Source organism: Saccopteryx bilineata, chromosome 10 (genome assembly GCF_036850765.1).
Source record: "Saccopteryx bilineata isolate mSacBil1 chromosome 10, mSacBil1_pri_phased_curated, whole genome shotgun sequence".
Classification (NCBI taxonomy): domain Eukaryota; kingdom Metazoa; phylum Chordata; class Mammalia; order Chiroptera; family Emballonuridae; genus Saccopteryx; species Saccopteryx bilineata.
This window is the reverse complement of record NC_089499.1, coordinates 5,076,373-5,096,948: the sequence shown is the minus strand read 5'-3', so window position 1 is coordinate 5,096,948 and position 20,576 is coordinate 5,076,373. Positions and strand designations below refer to the sequence as shown.

The following is a 20,576-nucleotide window of genomic DNA, read 5'->3' as shown; positions in this document are numbered from 1 at the left end:
AATCCAAAACCCATTCTCTTTCTCCTGTACTATTCTGCCTCCCCAAGGCAGTGGAATTATTATCAGAGTGTCCTCAAGAGGCTTGCCTCATGGGTCTGCTAGAGCTGAGACCCTGGAAAGGAACTCTTTGAGCACACACACTCCTTGAGCCATCTAGGTCACTGAATCCTGTGCCAGCATCATTGGAAGTCCTCAAGAGTTCATGTCTGACTAAACCCACACATCTTCATCCTTTGAATTTACACTTGAGCCCACCAGCCATCACATGTGAAGGAGATAAAGTCTTCAGATTTTATGGTTTCAAATAAATGTCTCTATCCTGGGAGAACGGTCTGGCTCTCGGCGGGAGTGCTGGCCACAGGGCCCTGCCCAGAGCTCAGTCAGGGCTGCGTGCAGGTGCCCAGTTCTCTCTGCCGCATTCCCTTCCAGAGGCTCCAGGCCTGAATTTGGGGCCAAAATCGAAAGGTCGAGAGCTTGATAATAGAGACAGGACAAAAAAAATTTAAATCCATTTTATAAGCAAAAATAGCTGTATATATTAAGCCATGTTGAACTGATCTAATTTTATATTTCCTTCTCTTGCCAGCAAATGGCTTGGCAAGTTCTGAAAGCTTCCAGAGACCTGGGCCCCAGTCAGTTCTCTCATTTTGGTTTCCATTTTGGTTACTCCTTCTCCATGTCCCGAGAGTGCTGCCAGGATGAGGAGGAAAAGGCCAGGGGGAGCCGGCCTGCAGCAGGGCCTGCAGGGCCTTCTCGGCCTCTTGCCGCCTGTGTCTTCACCTGAGCATGCAGGATGGACACACGTCTACCTCTGAGCTAACCAGAGCTTTGCTGGCTTCTGCAGGCTGCCCTCCTCAACTCCTTCCCAACCATCTTCGACGAGCTGCTGCAAATGTTCACCGTGCAGGAGGTGGCAGAGTTCGTGCGAGGGACTCTGGGGAGCATGCCCAGCACCGTGCACATCGGACAGTCGATGGACGTGGTGAAGCTGCAGTCCATCGCCAGGACTGTGGATAGCCGCCTGTTTTCTTTCTCAGGTAACTCAGTTTGGAATGAGAAGCAGACTTCCCTTTCCAGGGTGCTAGCCAACAGGTAATCGAAGGATCGGTTTTATCAACCATCATGCAAGAAGCCAGTGGTGAACTGTTCGAGAATGCAGGCAAGACGAGGCTGACTGCCTCACTCACAGTTTATTCCTAGAGACACACATGGCGTGGCCTGCAGAGCAACTCCAGGCCCACAAGTCCAGGCACCAAGAATGGGCCCTGCCATAGCCCCAGCAGGGAGTCCAGAGGGAAAGGAAGGGGAGCAGGAGAGAAGGACCTAGTCCAAGGGGAAAGGATAAGTCAAAGAAATAAAGAGACCCTGAAGGGCGTCCTAAGGACTCACTGTGCTTTATTGATTCCTTGTCTCACCAGTCAGATAGATTGCTTTTCTTCTCTTTGAAGGAGCCTGTAAGGATAAGACAAAGATGGACAGGAAGCACACTCCACACCTTCAAACAGGTCAGGACAGCCTAATAGTTGCCATCAGCAGCCCAGGCTGCCTTTCAGAAAGAATCTCCTGATTCATACCTGAAACCTCTTCGAACATGATCAGCTTGCAGTGGTACCAAGCACTCACTGGCCGATGTTAAGGTCAATATGAGCCTGACCCTTCAAGCAGAACATCATCATCATAGAATAAATTTCTAGGGCACAGGAATAAGTCTGACATGCTAGCAAAACAATCATTAGAATTTTTATAATTAGAATTTTTGGTAGTAAAATTTTTTTAAGTTTGACTTTTGAAATATAAGAATAATAGTTCCCCAGCCCAGTGCTACACACATTCACAATACTAAATGGGTGTTCTCTTTAACTTAACTTACTAGTATAGAGTATCGCTGATGGTAAAGCTGCCACCAAGAAAATCAGCTTTTTTCTCAGTAACTGTTTATGCTAAACATTCTCTCTTCAGCAGCTCCTAGGGACTGAAGCTTTTATCAGTGATTGAGATACATTGTCACTGAGACCATTGCCCACACTCAAGCTCTGTGTACTGCTTAAAAAGATGCTTTCTGAATATCTGGGAAGGGGTGACAGCAGACTGCTCTGACCTACTTTATTTCTAACATTTTTGTATGGACTTACGGCTTCCCACAATCATGTAGAAAAATTGTCCTTAACCTTTATGTGGCAGTGGAACTGTGTAATTAGACTTCAAGATGACAAGCCGCCACCAAATTTTCATTTGCTCCTCACTTTTCGTTGAATGCCTAAATTGCAACATCTTCCCTGAAGTAGGAGGATTTTTACCAGTGGTGTCATTTAACCAGCACTCACATTCTCAGATCACATTAGTTTGTTCTGTTCTTCAGCAGATTTTAGTTACAAACTACTGTTTTGCTTGTAGGCAGCTCTTGGTTGTTACAAATCCTACTTTATTGGTAATTTTTTTTTTTTTTTTGTATTTTTCTGAAGCTGGAAACGGGGAGAGACAGTCAGACAGACTCCTGCATGCGCCCGACTGGGATCCACCTGGCACGCCCGCCAGGGGCGACGCTCTGCCCCTCCGGGGCGTCGCTCTGTTGCGACCAGAGCCACTCTAGCGCCTGGGTCAGAGGCCAAGGAGCCATCCCCAGCGCCCAGGCCATCTTTGCTCCAGTGGAGCCTCGGCTGTGGAGGGGAAGAGAGAGACAGAGAGGAAGGAGAGGGGGAGGGGTGGAGAAGCAGATGGGTGCTTCTCCTGTGTGCCCTGGCTGGGAATCGAACCCGGGACTTCTGCACGCCAGGCAGACGCTCTACCACTGAGCCATCCGGCCAGGGCTTGGTAATTTTTTTTTTTTTAAGTGAGAGAACTGGAAGCCGAGAGACCAACTCCCACATGAACCCCCACTGGGATCAACCCCGCAAGTCTCCTACGGGGTGATGCCCATCTTAGACCATCATTGCTCAGCAAGCGAGATATTTTTAGTGCCTGAGGCAGGAGGCTCCACAGAGCCATCCTTAGCACCTGGGGCCAACTTGCTTGAACCAATCGAGCCATGGCTGCAGGAGGGGAAGAGAGAGAGAATGGGGGTAGAGAAGCAGATGGTCACTTCTGTGTGCCCTGACCAGGAATCAAACCCAGGACATCCACACACCGGCCAATGCTCTACCACTGAGCCAACCAGCCAGGGCCTAATTTATTGGTATTTTGATCTGCAAAATAGATTATGAACTTCTCTTTTAATCAAACATCTTTTTAAAACATAGAATAGTTGGCCCTGGCCGGTTGGCTCAGCGGTAGAGCGTCAGCCTGGCGTGCGGGGGACCCGGGTTCGATTCCCGGCCAGGGCACATAGGAGAAGCGCCCATTTGCTTCTCGACCCCGACCCCCTCCTTCCTCTCTGTCTCTCTCTTCCCCTCCCGCAGCCGAGGCTCCATTGGAGCAAAGATGGCCCGGGCGCTGGGGATGGCTCCTTGGCCTCTGCCCCAGGCGCTAGAATGGCTCTGGTCGCCGCAGAGCGACCCCCCGGAGGGGCAGAGCATCGCCCCCTGGTGGGCAGAGCATCGCCCCTGGTGGGCATGCCGGGTGGATCCCGGTCGGGCACATGCAGGAGTCTGTCTGACTGTCTCTCCCCATTTCCAGCTTCAGAAAGAATAAACTATAATAAAAAAAAAAAAAAAAAAAACATAGACTAGCTATCAATCCATTTTAATGGAACATATTCTAATACAGATTTGATAAGGCAGCCCCTAAATCTGTGTGTCATGTAATTTGTCTTTGACAAAGATTCTCTTTCTGAGTTTCATCTGAAACACTTAACTATAGTGAAATATGAACAATAGATCCAAAATGCCATGGTTTGTTTGTGTCACTAGAAATGTGACTGAATCATGTTGGCCAGGTGTGGTGGTACCTTCAGGGACCAGAAACATGCTCCTACTTGTATCTTCATCAAACCTAGAATATATGCAGAAGCCTAGCCTTTAATTTGGAGTCTAGTCATTAAAGAGATTTCATTTGGAAGTGGCATCCTGACATTCATCCTGAACAAAATGCCATAGATACGAAGTCTTGACCTGAGAAAGAAGGGAAGAGAGGGGGGAGAAGAATGCTTGTGGGATGCCTCATAATACCCAGGGCGTTGGCTTCTAGCCCCGCTGAAGGGAAGGGGGTGGCCTCCAGCTGGGCTTCAGCCCCAGCTCCTCCTGCTTTGAGACCAGCGAAGCCCACAGCACCACTGGCTTCCCAAGGTGGCTCGTTCTCTGAAGGGCTTCTTCACCTTGGTGTTCTCTCTCCCAGAGTCCCGCCGCATCCTGCTTCCTGTGGTCCTCCATCACATCCACCTTCACCTGAGGCAGCAGAAGGAGCTGCTCATCTGCTCGGGGATTCTGGGCAGCATCTTCTCCATCGTCAAGACCAGCTCTCTGGTAGTGGCCTCACACCCACTCCATGCCCCTCAGCCCTGCCCTCTCAGCCCTGCCCCAGACGGCTGGTACTGTAGCCAGAGGCAGACCAACAATGATGCTTTGTACATCTCTCAGTCAGATACGCTCTGATCAGTGATGGGGAGGTACCCGAGTGAATGGAGTCCTGTGTGTACCCAGCAGGTTTCTCACCACAACACAGTCTTGCTATTTTTAAAAGTTTCACTACCATAAGTCCACCAGAAACATAGTTATCTGTAGTATGAGAAAGCTCATGCCTGTGCCATGCTCCGTTTCTGTCACAGGTGTTAATTCTGTGTTCCTGGGAGTATTCTGAGGATGCTCAGGTCTGAGCAGAGAGGGACGGGAAGGCTGAGAGGCGGCTTGCTCACTCAGACCTTTCTATCAGCTTCCTGGTGGCTCGATCCCACCCACATGGCATTCCTGGGCTGTGCCAGATGAGCTCAGGGCATGCCAGAGATAAATGTTGCCCACAGGAGCCCTTAGCCTCATGGGATGCTAGTTGTGCTTTAGGGGTGAGGTTTCAACTAGTAATGCTTTTGCCTATTTTCCTTCTTTATATTTTATTTTTAAAAAGAAATCTATGGTGGGAGGGGAGGAAGGGAAGGAAAGAAATGTATCAAGCATGGATAATTTATTTTAATGATATTTATTTTATGCCAGTAGAAGAAATGCACATTTCTTACAGAATTTTTTAAAAATACAGGAAAGTATAAAGATATAAATTAAAAACAAGAATGAGTTTTTTGTTACACCATCTTATTAAGTTGAGGTAAGTTTCCTGGAGAATAAAAGTTCAAGTGCATTGAAAAGGAAGACCAGGAGCTAACATACAAGGTTAAGCTAGCCGTGTGGACCAGGAGAGGTGCCAAAAAGAGAGTATGTGTGGTTTGAGCAGGGCACAGGGACCCAATAAGGTGCTCTGGTGTCCAGACTTACAGCACCATCTGGTGCTGGGGCCCCGCTTGGCAGAGCCACAGTGAGGGTTGTAGTGGCCTCTTGTTTGCTCTTGGCTGCAGACAAGGCCTGGCAGCTCTCCATCCCACCAGGCCTCCGCGAGGCGGTACGAGGTGTATATGGTTTACCAGTGACCTAAAGTCAGACTTGAGGGGGTGGGGGACCTTTGCTTTAAGAGATAGATAGAGAGAGAGAGAGAGACTGAAGGATAAAAGGAAGGGAAGAGGAAGAATGAAAACCTGAAGGGGATGGTCTGGTTATATTTGTGGGGCTCGAGAGTCAGATGAAATTAGTGGCTTACAGCTCTTCAAAGAGGCGCTACAGACCAGTGTTACAAGTTCAGCAGTTGAGAAAGGACTTTGGGCCCAAGAGCTGCTCAAGTTCTTCACGTGGAACGGGGCAGGGTGCAGTTGTATCAAACGGACAGGGAGGGGTGAATCGGGTTGAATCTCCGTGAGAGCAGAGGTTCACTTATGTACACTCAGGTCCTCGAACAGTGACTGGCACACGGGAAATGCTTAGTGACAGATGGATTGATGGATGGGTGGGCAAATAGACATTTGGACCAGTAATAACATTAAGAGGCTGGAGAAGGGGCCACGGGAATCTCTTTGTGAGATCATGAAAATCAAGCTACAGGATTTGATATTGGATGAGTGAGGTCTATGAAAGGAGAGCACAGACTTGTCCTGAGGCCAGAGCTTCGTGGCTGGGAAGCAGCCCTTAGCGAGGGGGTGTGCACTTGTTCCTGGGAGGCTGCTCGGGAGGGTGCCTGAGACCAGAGTGCGTCACATGGACCAGCAGCCACGAGCAAGGGTGCTGAGCAGCTAGAAGTGGGGCCCGCGCACACCTGGGCAGCAGTTGGTGCTGGCAGAGATCAAGGTCACCTAGAGTAGTGGTCCCCAACCTTTTTTGGGCCACAGACCAGTTTAATGTCAGAAAATATTTTCACGGACCGGCCTTTAGGGTGGGACGGGTAAATGTATCACGTGACCGAGACAAGCGTCAAGAGTGAGTCTTAGGCAGATGTAATGGAGGGAATCTGGTCATTTTTTAAAAATAAAACATCATTCAGACTTAAATATAAATAAAACGGAAATAATGTAAGTTATTTATTCTTTCTCCGTGGACCAGTACCAAATGGCCCATGGACCGGTATCGGTCCGTGACCCCGGGGTTTGGGGACCACTGACCCAGGGAGAAAACCCTGAGGAGAAAACAGTCTTCAGAAAGACTAAGATACTTCCGTGTGCATTAGCAATGGTGAAGGCACTACCCCCACACCGTGTGGTGTGAACACTTCACCATTCTCTCAGGGTTAGTCAGCAAACTAGGTTCTCTCCTGACCTTTATAGGGAAATCGAAGAAAACCTTGAACTCGGGGCCTTTGCCTCTGTCCTGTGTGTTGAAATTCATGTGTCTGCGTGCAGTCCAGAATTGTGGGTGTCAGATGGTGCTGGGTTAGGGTGAGGCCCCAGCCACCGTACCAGGGCAGCTGCAGGTGTTCCTCACCTGCTCTCGAGCCGTGGCCCAGGTTCCTTGACACTGCACGCTAGTGATTCCAAGAGCCGTGTTGAGAACGCAGTCTGCAGACCAGTCCTGCGGGGCTGACTTAGTAAGTGCAGCCAGCGGCACGCCGGCTGGCCCGGTGCTAACGGTGTGCTCTCTCGCTGCTCGCTGCAGGAGGCAGACGTCATGGAGGAGGTAGAGATGATGGTGGAGAGCCTCCTGGACGTGCTCTTGCAGACTCTGCTCACCATCATGAGCAAATCGCACGCTCAGGAGGCGGTAAGAGGGCAGCGGTGCCCGCAGTGCACAGCCGAGATCACTGTTAGTAACTAACATTCAGGTTTCCTTGCTTCTTTTTCTAACCTGGGGCTCCCCACACCAACCCCCATCGCACCACGTCGCCTTCATCTCCGCCTCCCCCCCCCCCCCCCGCATGGTGATCAGCATGCTGTCCCCTTCCCGTCGCGACTCCGCCTCCCGTCTCCACTGTGAGAGCTCTAGGCGCGTGCGTCCAGGGTGTATCTAGGGCAGATTCAGAAAATGCAACTCGTCCTGTTTCCCTGCACGCTGTTTTCATCAGCCTCTGCCTTTGAGCAAGTCATTTTCCACAATGTGGAATGAAATAGAGAGGTAGTAAGTGGTTGGAGGTGAAAAATAGAGTGTTCCTTCTAGGAACAGGATCTCCTAAATGATGTGCACAGCAGAATAATTTTCTCTGAATTTGCTTGAATCTGCAGGTTAGTTGTTTTCATCCAGAGTGTTTGTATCTCAGTGTCCAGCCTCAGGAGAAACGTGATGAGCTGGAATCAGCCTGGCATTTCTGGACAATAATCTCCCATGATCTATTAGAAGAGAAGCAGTGGGGAAAGCCACCTGGGAGGGGCAGAGAGGCAGCCCCCAGAGTCCCCTCTCCTGCACCCAGAGTGGGCTCAGCCCTGGTGTTGGAACATGATAAATATTGCATGGACTCTTCCAGTTGGCAGGTGGGAGATTACAGTGATCTGTTTGAAGAAAACCCTCTATGGAGCGAGCCAAGCTCCACATGGCGGGCAAGCAGGGAAAGCAGAGATCAGGCATGTGTTCTGGGGCATTGGGCTTGGGAAGAATCTCCCTTCGGAATGCCTGTTGAGGGCATGTTCACTGTAGGTAAAAGCATGAGCACCCTGGCATGTCCTGGTCACCTGTCCTTCTCGCTAACGGTGACACAGTGCTTACGGTGGACCAGACCCTGCTCCATGTCTTTCACAAATATTAACTTACTTATTAGCAATACTTACAAAGCATCTCATTTTATATAGATTTAATTAAGATGATAACTGCAGTTTATTGAGCACTTCTTTATTTACTGGACCTTTTATTTCATTGTCCAAATGAAGTCCTATTCCTCCATTTTCTTCTGAGGAGGCAGTCTTCCAAGAAGAGGCGTGGCTAGCTGCCCAGTGCCAAAAATTGCTGTGAGAAGGTGGGCTCCTCGGAGTCCTTAAGTCAGGGGTTTCTCCCATGTACTTCGATTGGAATTGGAAGAAAGTTTAAGCACTCATTTTTTAATCTTTACATTTTCATTTGAATTAAAGCTTATAGCTTGTCTTCTCATACAGGTCAGTTTTGATTCCTGTACTTTCCAGACAGTTATGTTGACCTACTGTGTTCCATCTGCCTGGTCCAGTAACCACATGTAAGCTCTGGGAGGTCCCCAAGGAGATCCTTGTAGAAGGACCCAGCAGGATGGGCAGAGTCTAAATCTGTCCAATGAAGGCCATGCACCCTGATCCAAGCAGCCCCTCCACACTTCACTACGGCGCCCTGGCCTCATACAGTACAAAGGCCCATGTAGCCAGAACTTTCCTAGGAAAAAAACTAAAATATCCGTCTCACTTTGCAGTACTTTTTTGTTACAGGTTAACACTGTTTAGCCTCTAGCCCCCTGCTGCAGAAATCTTACTGAAACTCCCAGGCCCTCCCGGCCTCACCTAGCAGAAGAGAATTCATTTTCAGGCCCAGAGTTGTCACCTTCCATTTCATGATCATTGGGGCCATCTCAGACCCTTCCTCCTATCCTTGCCCTCTATGGATTGGGGGAACGTATCCCTTGTAATTGTCTGTGCTAAGTATTTTTGGGGTTTCCCCAGGGTGAGTATGTGTCCTGCCTCCTCTCGCTGCTCCGCCAGATGTGTGACACCCATTACCAGCACCTCCTGGACAACTTCCAGAGTAAAGATGAACTCAAGGTAGGCAGCAAAGCACTTACCTTTCACCTCGGAAAGGAAGCATGTGGCTGAAACTGCCCGCAGGCTATTCTCCTGCCAGGAGACAAGTGCAGGTGGCCGGACCAGCACTGCCAAGGGTGTAAGAGTCTCCATCGCCACTTGACAGCTGACTGGATGGCTTCCAGAAGCTGAAAGCCAGCAGTGTTCCAATACAGCCAGACCCCAATGACACTGGCAGGTTCTCCCTGGCCAATAGCAACCTTCTGACCTTGTGCTGCCATGGGAGGCTACTCTGGACCACGGTGGTCGGCAGCAAACCAGGACTCTTTCCTTTCTGACTGATGCCTTATAATAGTTTGCCCCTGCAAACCAGGCTGCACTGTTTAATAACGATAACTAATGGTAGTGGCAACTTTTCCTCATTACAATATATTTCTGGAAGATATGTGTAGAGGACAAAAGTGAGCAGTGTCCATTGGCTGCCAGACAGACTCTGGATCCAGAGCACCGAGGGGCAGATAGCGCAGAGAAATGGGCCCATGACCCAAACGACAGGAGGACACCCCCAAGCTGCACTTCATGTGTTGTCAGCTGCTGCAGGTTTCTGAGGCTTGTGCCTTTGCATTCAAAGGCATTCCTCAATTCCTCTCTGGGTAAAGCAGCTATTGCAAACTTGAAGTCTGTGCTCTTCCTCCATTCAGAGCCACTCACTTACATTTCATGGTAATGCATTACATTGTATTTCATTTGTGATCTTTCTTAATCATGTTGTATCAGTAAGTATCAGTTTTTCTGGTATCTGATCCTGCCTGCCTTTCTGCAGACAGGGATCTCTGGGAATTATCTTAATTATCTTTCTGTGGTTGCAGTGAAGCCAGCCTATCTTCCTGAAGAGATGAACCTGACAGTGTTTGAAGTGAACAGAAAGTTGGCCAGAGCCCAGAGCTCACGTCCAAGTCCAGCCATGCTTGCACTGGGGTGTGGAGCCTGACAATCCAGTCTTTTTTTTTCTTTTTTCTTTTTGACAGAGACAGAGAGAGTCAGAGAGAGGGATAGATAGGGACAGACAGACAGGAAGGAAGAGAGATGAGAAGCATCAATTCTTCGTTGTGGCACCTTAGTTGTTCATTGATTGCTTTCTCATATGTACCTTGACGGGGGGGCTCCAGCAGAGTGAGTGAGCCCTTGCTCAACCGAGCGACCTTGGGCTCAAGCTGGTGAGCCTTGCTCAAACCAGATGAGCCTGCGCTCAAGCTGGTGACCCCGGGGTTTCGAACCTGTCTCCTTCACGTCCCAGTCCGACACTCTATCCACTGAGCCACCGCCTGGTCAGGCTGAGAATCCAGTCTTAGCTATTCTAGATCATTTCTTCTGTGGCGGGGATGGGGGTGTGTGTGAGTTATGCTGACGGATTCCCAGAAACTCAGGCTAGCATCATTCTCATACTTTTACTTAAATGTTATTTTTATTGCAGCAATATGGATATATAATTTTAAAAGCCAAAGCATATTACAAATCTTGCAGCACAAAACAGTGGTTCCCTGGCTCATTGCATCCCCTGTCCAGTCGCTGCTCCCCAAAGGCAGCCACTTGGTATTCTTGCTGTTCTTCAGGTAGCGTTGACTGCCATTTTTAAGTGAACTGTTAGTTATCTATCTTCCTCTTCCCATGGGAATGAAGATGATTTTCCTGAATCATTCCTTTCACACACCTGCATGTCCTTCCTCTCATTCTTCCAGCGTGCATTTTTTGTTTAACTTGGTAACCCTCGCTTCTTTATTACACGAGGTGTGAGTACTGTAGTGAGTCCAGAGCTGTGCCGTGGCACTTCCTTTTCTGTAAAACATTTTGTTTTCCCTGGAATTACTTGACTCTTCCGTTATTTGCTTGGTTTTGTTTTTCTTTTGGCTTTTACACCTGGCCAGGAGCCTTCCTTTCTCTGTCATCTCTGGAATAGATCTAATTCTTCTTCCAACCTCCCTCCCGGTCGAATCTGACCGATGCCGTCAGGTCCCTCTTTTTTTCCTGAAGACTTGCCCTGTTTTTATTTGTTTCTGCCCTGTCTTTCACGTTAGAGACTTTTCTCCCACAGTAGAGACTCCTGGATGTCAGTTTGGGTCCACAGGTAAGGTCCTCTGATACTGACTAGAAGCTCAAAGTGTGCGCAGGGCTCGTCTGCAGTGGGCTTCCTGGTAGAGGACGGAAGAGGGTCTGGTCATTTGGTCAGAGCATCCTCTGATTCCTGTGTCTGTTGGCCTGTTGTCTTGAACTTGCTCTTTTCCTCAAAGAGGAATCCTTTACCCATCCTGTGCTGGTGTAGCCTGCTAATATTAGGAAACCAAGTAGGAAAAGCAAGCTGGGTGTCTTCCAGTTCAGCAGGTAAACTTCCTGTCAATGCCTGTTTTCATTCTGATACCTCAGCCCTCAACTGTGGCTGTATCCTTGAGGACAGATCTTCAGTGATCAGCTACTCCAGAGAGCAGCCTCCAGTATTCTTTTTTTTTTTTTTTTTTCCTTTTTTTTTTTTTTTTTTTTTGCATTTTCTGAAGCTGGAAACAGGGAGAGATAGTCAGACAGACTCCCGCATGCGCCCGACCGGGATCCACCAGGCACGCCCACCAGGGGCGACGCTCTGCCCACCAGGGGGCGATGCTCTGCCCATCCTGGGCGTCGCCATGTTGCGACCAGAGCCACTCTAGTGCCTGAGGCAGAGGCCACAGAGCCATCCCCAGCGCCCGGGCCATCTTTGCTCCAGTGGAGCCTTGGCTGCGGGAGGGGAAGAGAGAGACAGAGAGGAAGGCGCGGTGGAGGGGTGGAGAAGCAAATGGGTGCTTCTCCTGTGTGCCCTGGCCGGGAATCGAACCCGGGTCCTCCGCACGCTAGGCCGACGCTCTACCGCTGAGCCAACCGGCCAGGGTCAGCAGCCTCCAGTATTCTGACAGGCGGTGAAAGGCTAGAGTCCATTGACCTGTTTGGATGTGTTGATGAAAGTGTTTCTTTTATTAAGTTTGGAAACTTTTGGCCAATATTTTTCTTCAAATATTTATTTACTGTTTCTTCCTTTTTATCTCTCCTCTCTGACACCATTATTTATGTTTGTACATTTAATGGTGTCCTGTAGGTCTCTGATGCTCTTGTTTATTTTTCTTTCTTTTTATTCTTTCTGTCCCTCTGGATAATCTCAGTTGCCCGATCTTTAAATTCTCTGATTCTTTCTTCTACCGGTTGACATCTGCTAATAAGCCCCTCCACTGAAATTCTTGTTTTTGTTATGGTACTTTTGTAAGTCTAGAATTTCTGTTGATGCTTTTAAAATAATTTCTATTTATTTTATTGGTATTTTCTGTTTAGTGACCTAATCCTCTTATACTTTCTCTCAGTTCTTTAGTCATGATTTCCTTTAGTTCTTTGAACATATTTATAATAGCCAATTTAAAGTCTTTTCCTAGTAAGTCCAATATCTGAGCTACCTCAGAAAAAGTTTCTATTGACTTCTTTTTTCCTGTGTATGGACCACACTTAGAATTCTGTTTCATTTCACATCTTAGCATTTCTTTTTGTTGAAAACTAGACAATTTAAGTAATGTGGCAACTCTGGAAATCAGATTGCCTCCTCCACACACTCATCCCCAGCTTTTGTTGTTGTTGCTTTTTGTTATTTTGTTGTTGATGATGATGATGCTTGTTTTCTTGTTTATTTAGTGACTTTCCTGGACTAATTTTTAAAGTATGTATTCTTTGTTGTGTACAGCCACTAACATCTTCATTCAGTTAGCTTAGTGATCAGCTAATCATTGGACAGAGATTTCCTTAAATTCCTTAAATCAGTAAGTCTTCCACACTCAACAAAACGAGTGTGGGCGGCTTGCTGTCCGTGCTCTGGCAGTCTACTTCACAGCCTTCTCCGTCACTCCCCGCTTCCATCGAGCCCCCGAGTCAGCCAGAGCGAGCTACCAGGCTTCCTAGGTCTTCCCTGGGAGTGTGGGCAGCCCTGTACTTGTGCGTGGCCTTCTAGAGTTCCAGGAACGTGCCAGAGCTTTTCAAGACCCGTCTGGCTAGCTCTAGCTCATTCCCAGATTTTTCTTTTAAGTGTTGTGGACACTCTCTTGTTTGCCACAGCTGATACAGCTGCTTCGTGTAGCTGAGATGTCAAATTATTATCACATTTTTCCCGCAACTAATGGCCTAGTGATAAGACTTACCCCACTGAGTAAGCTCTGAGTCAGGTCAAATAAGCCCTCTGAATGGGGCTCTCCTAGGTGACTACCAAACAGATAAAAAAGTAACAACTCTCTGGAAATGGCACTTTTTCAGGAGCTCCAAAACCATTTCGTTCCTTCCAGCGACTGCTAGGCTGCTGGTTTTCACTACTGCGGTTCCAGTTCCACAGCTGCTTGTTTGCAAGGCTGCCATGGAGGTGGGGAGGGAGAGGGGACAGGAACGGGAAAGTCAAAGCACAGTGAGCTCACTCACTGTTTCTACTGGGATTCCGCCGCTTTTCCTGAATAACTCTCCTTGGATTATTGCAAGCCTTTACTGAACCACTCTTTGCCACTATTTCATTGCTTTATTTATTTATTTATTTATTTCCGAAGTGAGAAGCTGGGAAGCAGACAGACAGACTCCCACATGCGCCCAACCGGGATCCATTCAACATGCCCACCAGGGGGCGATGCTCTGCCCATCTGGGGCGTTGCTCTGTTGTGACCAGAGCCATTCTAGCACCTGAGGTGGAGGCCATGGAGCCGTCCTCAGCACCCGGGCCATCTTTTGCTCCAGTGGAGCCTCTGCTGCTGGAGGGGAAGAGAGAGACAAAGAGGAAGGAGAGGGGGAGGGGTGGAGAAGCAGATGGGCGCTTCTCCTGTGTGCCCTGGCCGGGAATCAAACCTGGGACTCCTGCACGCCAGGCTGACGCTCTACTGCTGAGCCAACCAGTATGGGCCTCATTGCTTTCTTGGAGGACCACATTCCTGGAGGTCCTTATTTGCCAATTCTAAAGTGCTTCTCCTGTCAATGTGTTCCTAACATCCAAAGAAGCAGATTCTTAAAGTCAATTGCTCAGGGGCCATGACCCAAGGAATGAGACCTGTAGACTCAATTGGGTACCAGTCCACCTGGATTCTAGCCTTCCCTGGGCTGTGGGCGCTAGGCCCTGGGCTGAGTGAGTGCACAGCTGTCTCTGTTCTACCCAGTTTGGATCTGCTCCCATAGCTGAGCTGTGAGAGTGCCAGGAACTCAAGCTCTGAGGGAAAAGCGGTCATAGAGGGAGCCAGATTCTAACCCCCCGGCCCCACCCACCGCCAGGTCTAGGAACTGCCAGCTGAGGAACGTGTGTGGCGCGGCAGTGGCCATGCCTCACAGCAGGCTCTCTCCTTGTCTCAGGAATTCCTGCTGAAGATTTTCTGTGTGTTCCGGAGCCTGATGAAGATGAGCGTCTTTCCTCGGGACTGGATGGTGATGAGACTGCTCACGAGCAAGTGAGTGTGGCAGGCCTGCGCTGGAAGCTGCAGGGTGTTCTCAGACTAAGGGGAGTGAGGGTGTGTGTGCGGGAGAGGAAGCAAGAAAGAGGTCCTGACCAGGGTCATGGGACAGAGAGGAAAGGGTAAACGTGAAAAAACATGTTTTAGGCACAGTCACTAGGACTTGACCATTTACCATAAGTTCAAAGAGAAGGAAGAGTCAAAAATAGTTTTAAAAATGGAGCCATGCCTGGCCTATGGTGGCGCAGTGCACAGATTGTTGACCTGGAACACTGAGGTCGCTGGTTCTAAACCCCAGGCTTGCCTGGTCAAGGAACACACGATAAGCAACCAAGAACAACTGAAGTGAAGCAACTATGAGTGACACTTCTCACCTCTGGCCCCCCTACTCTCTCTGTAAAATCAATAAATAAAGTATACTTTTTTAATGGAGGCTAAGTGCCTGGGAAGTGATGACGCGGTAAGGACGGAAGAGGAGATGTTAAAGATATGAACTATAAGACCCGGGGAAGGGTTCCTCCCTGAGGAGGGCCTGTTCCGTGACCCACTGGCTTCTGTGGCTCTCTGGCTTCGTGCATTATCCCAAGCCCTCCTCTTGGTTTGGTTTGTGTCGGCTGCCAGACACTGCTTGCCTCCCGCAGCTAGTGCTAATTACCCACCCGAGACCTGGCTGTGCGGCTCTGACCACTTCTGGCTCTGGCCGCTAGGGCTGGCCCTACATTGCCAGCCCCGTTTATATTTCTAGCCTGTGCTTCTAATTGGCAAACCAGACAAGTGATGCAGGCGGTGAGGTGCTGCCTGATCCGGTCTGCCTCCGCTCAGGCGACAGCCACGTGGCTGCTGCTCTCTAGCCCGCTGCCGCCTCCTGCTCGTCTGCCTTTCATGTCGGCAGCACACAGTATGTAGTGAGGTTATTTACCGTAGCTGTGTCAGCAGGGTATCAGCATGGTCTTTCTACTTTGTACCTGCTATAGTGCCCTTTTTTTCTTTTTTTTCAAAACTGCAAACATTTGAGATAGGACAGAACAAAAGAACAGTTATAGACAAAGTTGCATTGATGTTTCCTCAAATAGTGGGTTTCCCACGTGGTTCCCTCTAGTTTCTGTCTCTCGACTCTCCTCGGAGCACCTCAGACTCTGCTGCCCATCCTGCAAGCACAGCCTCTTCTCTTAAGGCTTTGACCTTTCAACTCTGTCACCCCCTTTGCCGGTGGACTAGTGTCTCTAATGCAGTGTTTTCTCCTTGCCCCTCTCCTGCATTGGAGCCGGGTGGTCTTGTTAGATATCACCTCCTTGGCCAGGCAGCCAAGGCCCTCCGTGATCAGACCCTTACCCGTGTGTCCCGCTTCACTTTCTCTCGACCTCAGCCTGTGCCCTTGCTTGCTTCCAGCAAGCTAGTCTCTTGCCACCCCTTAAATGTGCCCAGGCTAAAGTTGAGAGTGATGTTCTAAACCAAAGGCTGGAATCAAATGACTTACAGATGAAAATAACAGTGTATGACAAAGTTAGCATTTAATAACTATAAACCCCTTTTATCAAATAAAATTATGCTCTAAGCCCTCCGGTGGTCATAATATATGTTCATGACTCAAAAGTCCCCCAAATACTAGACTTACTCTAAAGAGCCATCAATCCCTAATCTACCCCCTTTTGTAAGCAGGGAAACTAAGGCCCAGAGGAAGGTCGTATTAAGGTCAGATAATGGCACAACTAGGTCTAGAGCCCACTAATGTTCTGTGCTCTTCTGCCAACAATGGGGCATTTCTCCAAGACTGGTTTTCTATGGGATTTGTATCATCTATGTCTTTCCTTTATCTTACTTGAGCATGTTGTACTTAAGAAGTTTACACACAGGCCTTCGACAGTTGATGCTCAGCTGTCAGCTGTCATCATTTGTTACCTCTGCTAACGCCTTGTTCCCTTGCTGCAGCATTATAGTCACTACCGTCCAGTACCTGTCCTCTGCACTGCACAAGAACTTCACAGAGACAGACTTTGACTTCAAGGTAGGAGCCCTTGTGATTCATTCATCTCTCTCTTTGTAGTAACTCTAGAAAGTAAAATACCAAGCTCACTGTTTTTGTTTTTGCTTTACTTAAAACAACCATTTCATTTTGTTTACAAATTTGCAGGTCAGGAACTTAAGAAGGACTTAGCTAGGTGTCAGCTTGGGGCTGGGGTGAGCTGGGGTTTTATTATTATTATTATTAATATGTTCGTAGTATCAAACAGCTTCCAAGCTGATAGTTACTAGAATATCACCTAGAGTGAGCTCTGCTTTGGGAGGTGTTGGGAGGCAGATGTCCATGAGTATGCTTCCCAATCCAGAATTAACACTGTTGGCTACAGAGGAGTCAAGAAAGGGGGAGGGGGTTGGAGTCCTATTTGCAAAGCTATTTAAAAAGGAAAAAAAATATCAAGATCTGAAAGTTGTGAAATGAATTCTGTGCTGCATGCGTATATTTAGACTCTCTCCTTGCAAGGTTAAGGACTCAGGCTGTCACATGGTTTCTCTTCTTCTCTCTAGGTGTGGAATTCTTATTTTAGCCTGGCAGTTCTGTTCATAAATCAGCCAAGCCTCCAGCTAGAAATCATTACTTCAGCCAAGAGGAAGAAGATTCTAGATAAGTAAGACATATGTCTCTTACTCACCTCCGTACCATATGCCCAGATGGGGCTGTGTTTCCAGGGAGGCTCCTTCAGAAGTCCACAGGGTTCTCACTGAGGTCGCTTCCCCAGGAGCCAAGTGACAGTGCAGTTGAGAACTAGATGACTTCATACTTGGGAAACATTAGAAACAGTGCTGAGAGACTGACCTCACTGGGTTTGTAGCCTGGTCTTCCTGAACGTCTCCCCACTAGTAACTGGCTCCTGTGTTATTATTCCAGGTATGGAGACATGCGTGTGATGATGGCTTATGAACTGTTCAGCATGTGGCAGAATCTGGGTAGGTCTCCTCCCCTTATTTTTCCCTTCCATATATTCTGTAGCCAAGTAAAACGTGACAAGACCAATAACTCCCCCCAGGTTTTATGAATGTTAATTCAGACCCAGGAAATCTTCACATGTCTCTAACATAACACCTCGTATGGACGGGAGCACATGTGCACCAAGCCCTTGGCAGGAGAGTTAGGCTGAGAAACAAGACCCCAGCAATACATAGTCATAATCCCTTTTTTGAGAACTAAATGTCAAAAGGAAGAAGAAGATGAGCGCTCCAGTAGTTTCTCCCAGTTTGAGAACTCATGCCTGCCAGCCCCTCTGTGCTCTTCGTGTCTGTCCCAGGCTGATGATGGTGCAGGCCCCAAAGCGTAGACCTTGGAGGCACTCAGCACAGGAGCAAGGGCAGCGATGCATTTTCATTTGAAATCCTTCCTGGGGTTTCTGGAATTCAGGCATGCTGACCACATGAAGAGTGGATGTAAGAAGGGAATTTCAGCCTTTAGGGGAGATTAATTTTAGCTTCCTTTCTTTTGATAACTTCTCTTTACAGCTTCTTTAATACCCACTGCTTTGAGTCTGGACTGTGAGAGTTTTGGATAGTGTATGTGGTCTGCCCTGGTGGCTCGGCGGACCATCCTTTGTCACTTACTGTAGGCTTTTAGTTAGTCCCTCAGGGTGCTAAAGGAGCTGCTCTTCCTCTTCCTAGTAAAGTCTGTGTTCAGCTAAACTTACAGTTCTGAAGCCTCAGGAAGGATGGTCAAAAAAATCCTGTAGTCCTTCATTAACCCTAGCAGTCTCTGAGACTAGAGGCAACCAGCAAGGTTCGAGGCATTCCTACCAGCAAGCCCTAGGGCTGCCTGCCCGTGAATGGAGATGTATTTCCCCAGGTGGGCTTTCCAGCTTCAGTAGTCTTACAGTCTGACCTCCTTCATCTAGATTTTAACCCCAAGTTGACTCTGAAATTCACAGGAACACAAGGGACTAGCAACTGCACCGAACACCAAGATTAGACTATGCAGAATCAGCCTCAGGCCAACATTTGATCCTTAGATAAGCTTTTTAAATAGAAGAAGTTTTATAAGATGCCTAATTTTTCTGATAAAACCAATTCTGACTCATTGTTTTTGGTGGAAATGGCATTCTCTGGTCCTCAAGAGTTGATTTTACTTTGCTGCAGCAGTCACTATTACACGGGCCCACAGTTTGTCTCCTCCTGGGCAGATGGTTTGCTCTGTTTCACCATTGCAGGGAAGAGAAACGTTCTGCCCCAGGGTCCTCAGGACTGGCCCTTGCTTCAGGGAACCTGCCCCGGATCAAGCCAATCGCAGGGAAACCCACATCACCCACTTCCCAAGGACAGGCTTCATTAAAAAGGTTGAGGGCTGAGCTGATCTGATCTGAGTGGATGTAGTTCTACCGTCAGAAATGCACTAAGCTAGGGGGTGGGGTCTCTGAGTCAGTCTGTGGGAGTAGGACAGGGCTGTGCAGGTGGTTCCTGCTAACTCAGCAGCCCCCCACCCCCGCCCCACCCCGCCCCGCCCCGCCCCATCCCTGCTGGCCTTCCTGAACACACAAGGTGAAGAGGCTCCCAGACTTTAGACCTCTAGTGGCTAGACCAGGGACTGGGCATCCTCATCAGTTAAATGCCTCTGGGCGAGAGGTAGGAACTCCAGGGAGTGTGCCTTATGTTTAGATGGATTGTTCTTGCTACGTAACTGTTGTGAACAGACTATCTGAGACTATCACAGGTTACTCAGAATAACTGGTTACTCAGGTGTCTTGTTCTGTCTAGAGTACTGAAATCTGTTCCTTGACCTCAAAATGATTTTCAGATAATTTGTGGAACCTCCCAGGAAATTTTCTGAAAAGGCAATCTGTGCCTTTTGAACATCTGTTCTAACTGGGCTGTGCCAGTTTTACCCATGAACACCAAAAAGCCAGGAGAGGGAGCATCTCAGAAAGCCAGAGGGAAGAGCTGGCTCTGTTCTCAGATGCTTCCAGGGCAGATCAAAGCGTGTGCTGCAGCCCCACTGGGGAAGCTTCCCTGAAGGAACAAAGCACAAGCATAAGTTAATATGTCTTGTTGTTCAGGTGAACATAAGATCCACTTTATTCCGGGCATGATTGGTCCTTTTCTGGGTGTGACCCTGGTACCGCAGCCAGAAGTACGGAACATCATGATTCCCATCTTTCATGACATGATGGACTGGGAGCAGCGGAAAAATGGCAACTTCAAGCAGGTAAGATACCTGCCATTGTTTTGGGTGTTCGCCTCTGGAATGGACCCTTTCAGCCCAGGAAGGTGACTCACATGGGCAGGCTGATTTCCAGTGGGAATGAGTTGTAGCTTGGCCATCTTGAATCTTGTTCAAGGGGTTTCCCTTACTTGCTGGCCAGAGTTGACTTGCGAATATTCCTTGTGAAGTTGGAGGCCAGAAAAGAATCAGAGCAAAGGAATGAATATGATGTGAAAGCAACTTTCTTTTTTTTTTTTTTTTTTTTTTTTTTTGTCTGTGATCCGTTTATTTCTTCGCAACTTTCTGATCAAGGGGAGAATGACTCAGACTGTAGCTTCTCAGCTCAGTTCAGGCGAGGGCCCTGGGAATGTGTTGTTCTTCCTCTCTGGGGGATCTCCAAGCTGTATGATCCAGGCATTTCTAGGGCCACAGCCCAAACCAGATGACTTCTCGTGGCTCAGAAGAGCCCAGAATTTCAGACTCCTATACAGAGGAGTAGGTCCAGGAGGTGTAAGCCCTTGACTTTTGACTAAGTAGCTTCAGGCTGTCCCTCTGTGCAGTTCTTCCACCCCTAAGGTGGAGGAGTTGGCCCCTGACTATCTGTATCTAGGGAATAGGACTGTGACCAGTAGGGGTCAGTGATATTAGAGCTGATTCTAGCTCATGAAGGAAATAGCTTGTTAGCAAGAAGAATTGTCTATAGAGGGGGGCTGCTTTGGGAGATGGGGAGTTCCTCTTTACTGGTGGTTCTCAAGTAGGAGCTCCCAGGAGACCTCTAGGGGAAATTTCTATATTAGCCTGGAGACTAGACCAGTTTTCACTAAGCTTC

At 48.4% G+C, this 20,576-nt stretch overlaps 1 protein-coding gene across 7 annotated transcripts in view; it reads left to right on the top strand.

Moving 5' to 3' along the window:
* DOCK3 (dedicator of cytokinesis 3) overlaps positions 1-20,576 on the top strand; it is a 257,811-nt gene that overhangs the window by 181,537 nt on the left and 55,698 nt on the right. For 5 of the 7 annotated variants that reach the window (XM_066245904.1, XM_066245903.1, XM_066245907.1 and 2 more), the window contains exons 24-32: positions 845-1,037; positions 4,270-4,397; positions 7,056-7,202; positions 9,011-9,109; positions 14,471-14,565; positions 16,498-16,573; positions 17,095-17,195; positions 17,456-17,514; positions 19,602-19,750. In XM_066245904.1, coding sequence (XP_066102001.1) covers positions 845-1,037; positions 4,270-4,397; positions 7,056-7,202; positions 9,011-9,109; positions 14,471-14,565; positions 16,498-16,573; positions 17,095-17,195; positions 17,456-17,514; positions 19,602-19,750 — 1,047 coding nt within the window. The remainder of the gene's footprint in view (positions 1-844; positions 1,038-4,269; positions 4,398-7,055; positions 7,203-9,010; positions 9,110-14,470; positions 14,566-16,497; positions 16,574-17,094; positions 17,196-17,455; positions 17,515-19,601; positions 19,751-20,576) is intronic. The other 2 variants (XM_066245906.1, XM_066245908.1) reach the window with 2 other exon arrangements.